At 40.2% G+C, this 5,644-nt stretch overlaps 1 protein-coding gene across 1 annotated transcript in view; it reads left to right on the top strand.

The window, feature by feature from the left end:
- The window catches only part of LOC106586664 (insulin receptor substrate 2), an 18,051-nt gene extending 13,955 nt beyond the window's left edge, over window positions 1-4,096 (top strand). The window contains exon 2 of the mRNA XM_014174182.2: window positions 1,655-4,096. Within this exon, the coding sequence (XP_014029657.2) occupies window positions 1,655-1,659 (5 nt within the window). The 3' untranslated portion in view covers window positions 1,660-4,096. The remainder of the gene's footprint in view (window positions 1-1,654) is intronic.
- Window positions 4,097-5,644: the final 1,548 nt, after the last annotated feature.

Below are 5,644 nucleotides of genomic sequence, written 5' to 3'. Positions count from 1 at the left end.
AGGGGTTCTCCTAGTAGGTGGGTATAGGGGGTTCTCCTAGTAGGTGGGTATAGGGGGTTCTCCTAGTAGGTGGGTATAGGGGGTTCTCCTAGTAGGTGGGTATAGAGGATCAGTATTCTGGGAAAGTATCATTATTATCGTATTTTGGTCTGACGTTTTGTTTCAAGTTCTGGTGTCATTTCTCTCTCTCTCTGTGTGTGTGTGTGTGTGTGTGTGTGTGTGTGTGTGTGTGTGTGTGTGTGTGTGTGTGTGTGTGTGTGTGTGTGTGTGTGTGTGTGTGTGTGTGTGTGTTTCCTAACACTGCGGGTTCTGAATCAGGGTTGTTTAAGAGATTGGCGATCACATCCAGCTCTGTGATAATACCTCTTGTTCTCTGCTGGAAAAAGACAGTGGTGTAAAGTATACAAGTAAAACTTTGAAGTACTACTTAAGTAGTTTTTTGGGGTATCTGTACTTTACTGTTTATATTTTTGACAACTTTTACTTCACCTCATTCCTAAAGAAAATAATGTACTTACTTTTTATTCCATGTTTTCCCTGACACTCAAAGTACTCGTTACATTTTGAATGCTTAGCAGGACAGGAAAATGGTCCAATTCACACATTTATCAAGAGAACGTTCCTGCCCATTCCTTCTGCCTCTGATTTGGAGGACTCACTAAACACAAATGATTCATTTGTAAGTTATGTCTGTGTTGGAGTGCGACCCTGACTATCTGTAAATGGAAAAAAACAAGAAAATGGTGCCATCTGGTTTGCTTAATTTAAGGAATTTAAAATGATTTATACTTTTACTTTTGATACTTAAGCATATTTTTGAAATGACATTTACTTTTCATACTGAAGTATATTTAAAATCAAATACTTTTAGACTTTTACTCAATTAGTATTTTACTGGGTGACTTTCACTTTTACTTGAGTCATTTTCTGTTAAGATATCTTTACTTTTACTGAAGTATGACAATTGGGTACTTTTTCCACCACTGGAAAAAGAGAGAGGGAGAAGAGAGGTAGTGGGAGAAAGGGAGGGGAAGTGCAGTGGGCTGTTACTTCCACTGCCATGCCAGCACTGCATGCAAATCACACTGCACAAACAAGTACACAGGAGCAAGGGTCACAGCACTGTTTTTCAGAGAGAGAGAGAGAGAGAGAGAGAGAGAGAGAGAGAGAGAGAGAGAGAGAGAGAGAGACAGACTCTCTACTCACAGTGTTTACACAAGGCCAGAAAAACACACACTGTGTGTAAACTTACTATGTGTGTGTTTTTTTGTAAGTGTTTGTGCTTGTTTGCCTGGTCGGTTTTTGTCAGTTTTTTTGTGTTTCTCTTAGAGTGCTGTATGCTTAGGTGTGTGTTTTATTTTCTCTGCTTCTGCAGTGTTTGTCGTCATTGGAGACTGTACTCTGTCAGCTGAATAGTGCTAAACGTGCTGTTTTCCCTCTGCCACTTCATTGTCTCCCAGCTGACGAGCACACTGACGAGCACACTCACGCACACATACGTACAAATCATTTTCAATGGAAGAGATAACGAGAGCATAGTGGGACAAAAAAAGGAATGCATTTTTAAGTCTGTATGTGGGATTTGCTTGTAGATAATATGGCAACCTAATTAACCAAACCCCTCCCCTTTCTGTTTCTCTTTCTCTCCATTCAGACTGAAATCTGATGGGACCACCCCCATCCTTTACCCCCTCTCTCTCTCTCTCTCTTTCTCCCTCCCTCCTGGCTGTGAACGATGGATAACGATGCAGCCTAGTGACGAGGTCGCCACGCCGACAGCTGGACCATGTGCTGCAGTAGACAAACTTTAACCTCCACCATCCCCTCCCCTAGGGGTCAACAGGGCCGCCGTCGTCACGACAATGTGGACACTTGACCCCCCCTCCCCCAAGTCTCCTATCTTCACTCCCCCCTCTCGGCACCCAGACATTGAGGGGCCGTCGCTGCTGCTATCTAGACAAATAAAAATAATGTTTCTTCAAAGATTATCTATGTACATTCAAAGTTACTTCTGCAAAATTATATTATTATCATTATTATTATCATTATTGTTATTATTATTATTATTCCACTGGTTATCGTTTGGCTTTGGCTGACAGGGCCAGTTAACCTCACCTTGAACCAAACCTCAAGATATGCGAAACACTCGTTATACATACTTACACATGTTTATTTATTTATATGTGTGCACTTAGTGGTGCATGTGTGTGTGTGGATGTGTACACTGAATTTGTACTGAAGAGAGGTGGCATTTTACAAATACATTCAACAATGTAGTGAGTTAGCAGTTGCTTAAAACCCCTACCTCAGAGCAAACCAGGTTAGTACTTATTTACACACCAGAAATATATATCGAGATTTATTTATTTTCAGAGGTGAATGTTTTTATGAACACCAATCCAAAGCCTTACTACTCTCCTGTCCGCAGTTTCTGACGGACGTTTAGTTTGGACCTATAAACACGCAGAAAATCAAAGAATTAAATCCATTGCCATGGAGACGGAATGTTTGTCTGATCAGCCGGAGAGGAAGAAATGTCTGTCTGACCTCTTTCCCTCTGCAATCAAAGATTATTGAGATTATTACAGTTCGTTCACATATAGTTACTATATATTAATATGACATAGTAATATATTTATCATTGCATACAAAGCTTACGAGAAGAAGCTGTTCGGCATTATTCAACACGCAAGTAAAAGCCAGGAGAAGGGGAGGAAGTTTTCTGGAGTAGGACACACACATCATCATGTCCCAGTTTGACCTGGGCTGGTGGTCTGTTGTTAATGCCTAGAACACCATCATTGAGACAAAGCCTTTATATACTTTAACAGATTACCTAGTTCACTCACAACGACCCACCTGTGACACGTTATTCTCACCTGATGCCTCAGCACGGCGCCTGTGGTTAGCTGTGATAGGCTATTTGGCACAGAGGTGTGCTGTGATTGGGCTGGTGGGCAGACTCATGACTGGTTTTCAGAGAGGTTTTGACATGCTTGAAGCTATGGCTGCTGCTTTGGGCTGTGAGACAGTAATTAAGGAGGAGACACACCAGAGCTAATGCTGCACGGTCTTGCACTTACAAACTGCCTAGATTGTAAACACAAGACACTTGAATGTAGTCTATTCCATGTTCTCCTCTTGGGGAACGTAACCACCTTGACAATGACGAGAAATACCACAACAATATCTACTACAACTGCTACAACATGCAGAATAAGACAAAAGAAACAGGCAAAAACGTAATGAACAAAAAAACGGAGTAAGGACGAAGAGTGTTGCTTACTTTGTCAGTTCATTGGTACTCAACGTTCGCCTATATACTGTAAAAATGTACAAATACAGAGAATAAAATTGAGCGCAAGCTGAACCTTTTGTTTGAGAGAAATTTTAAGTTAAAGATGATAAGTTATGTTTGTACTGTTTATGTGTTTGGAGTGAGTTCCCGGAAACAATGAAAGCACTAATTATTAAGTTATATACAAGCAGCAATGTTTGGCATGGATTTTAAAATGATTATTACAGGATGGTCTTGTGAAATGATTGCCTCTACAAGGACATTTTCTAATGCTGTAATTCCGAGAAATACTTTAAGAGAACAAATCATTCATTAATACTTGACATACAAGTTTATTCTTGCTACTTAGGTACATTTCACAAATGGCACATGCAATATTTACATTTTTAAGAAATTTGTTTATAGAGAGGTACCAAATGTATAATAATATGTTAATAATGTTTGTTAAACCTTAAAATATATTATTTTTTTGCTCTTTGTAATTTTTTTCTGCCAATTGATTGATATAATGGAAAGTGTTCTGTTTGTTTTTGCTAATAGAGCGTATTGGTGATTTGACCAGTGTTTTTTTGCATTTGGATAACGTTCCTGTTGGGTTTTTATTTAGCGTCTAAACATTACGATGATATGACGACCTAGCTTAACTTGCTGTGTCTTCCATTGTAAATACTTCATATCTCATGACTTATTGAGATGCTACTAAGATATGATCATTTAAACCTAGTGTAGTTGCCATGGCTTTAGACTGTATTGATTCTTTAAAGACACATGCAATAAAGAATAACATTGTTTAAGAAAGCTAATGACTCTGTCTCCTCTCTTTCTCCACAAACAAGTGTGGAGGTTTTTTTGTTGGGATCTCTTATCTGAATGGAAGAAAGATGGAGCATCATCCGTCTCTACAGACACCAGATGTCTCAATTCATTTTTCAATAAATCAAATAAAAACCTCTCTCAGCTTGTCTTTTGTGTCTTAGCCACGCATGTTCATCTGTTCCCTCTCTGCTAGTCTCCCTCAATGAGTATTGTACTATGACTTCTGCCCATTGAACAACACCCCAGTGGCAACACTGAGAATAATTATTTTAGCATCTTCTAGCATTAGCGCTGTTATGGGTTTGCCCCCCCTCCCCAACCCCCTACAATAGTAATTAGACTAGCTTGTCATGAGCGACAGAACAGAGAAGGAATAAATAAAAGCAGTTATGGGATTATGTTTCTGTGCCCTCAACCATATGCTGTCAGATTATTCCTTCTCACAGCCATGCTAATTGAAATGGTAATTAAGGCTGGAAAACTTTGTATAATTGTAACAGTAACAGTCTGGTTGGGATATTAGTTTGTGTGTGTGTGTTTTTGGGGGCAGGGTGTGTGTGTATGCAGGAGGGGTTGTAATTATGTGTGTGTACAGTCGTGGCCAAAAGTTTTGAGAAGGAGGCAAATATGAATTTTCACAAAGTCTGCTGCTTCAGTGTCTTTAGATATTTTTGTCAGATGTTACTATGGAATACTGAAGTATAATTACAAGCATTTCATAAGTGTCAAAGGCTTTTATTGACAATTACATGAAGTTGATGCAAAGAGTCAATATTTGCATTGTTGACCCTTCTTTTTCAAGACCTCTGCAATCCGCCCTGGCATGCTGTCAATTAACTTCTGGGCCACATCCTGACTGATGGCAGCCCATTATTGCATAATCAATGCTTGGAGTTTGTCAGAATTTGTGGGTTTTTGTTTGTCCACCCGCCTTGAGGATTGACCACAAGTTCTCAATGGAATTAAGGTCTGGGGAGTTTCCTGGACATGGACCCAAAATATCAATGTTTTGTTCCCCGAGCCACTTAGTTATCACTTTTGCATATGGCAAGGTGCTCCGTCATGCTGGAAAAGGCATTGTTCGTCACCAAACTGTTCCTGGATGGTTGGGAGAAGTTGCTCTCGGAGGATGTGTTGGTACCATTCTTTATTCATGGTTGTGTTCTTAGGCAAAATTGTGAGTGAGCCCACTCCCTTGGCTGAGAAGCAACCCCACACATGAATGGTCTCAGGATGCTTTACTGTTGGCATGACACAGGACTGATGGTAGCGCTCACCTTGTCTTCTCCGGACAAGCTTTTTTCCGGATGCCCCAAACAATCGGAAAGGGGATTCATCAGAGAAAATGACTTTACCCCAGTCCTCAGCAGTCCAATCCCTGTACCTTTTGCAGAATATAAGTCTGTCCCTAATGTTCTTCCTGGAGAGAAGTGGCTTCTTTGCTGCGCTTCTTGACACCAGGCCATCCTCCAAAAGTCTTCGCCTCACTGTGCGTGCAGATACATTGAAGTAATAGGATTTTTAAGGTAT

Source organism: Salmo salar, chromosome ssa25 (assembly GCF_905237065.1).
Source record: "Salmo salar chromosome ssa25, Ssal_v3.1, whole genome shotgun sequence".
In the NCBI taxonomy this organism is placed as follows: domain Eukaryota; kingdom Metazoa; phylum Chordata; class Actinopteri; order Salmoniformes; family Salmonidae; genus Salmo; species Salmo salar.
This window is presented reverse-complemented; position numbering and strand designations above follow the sequence as displayed.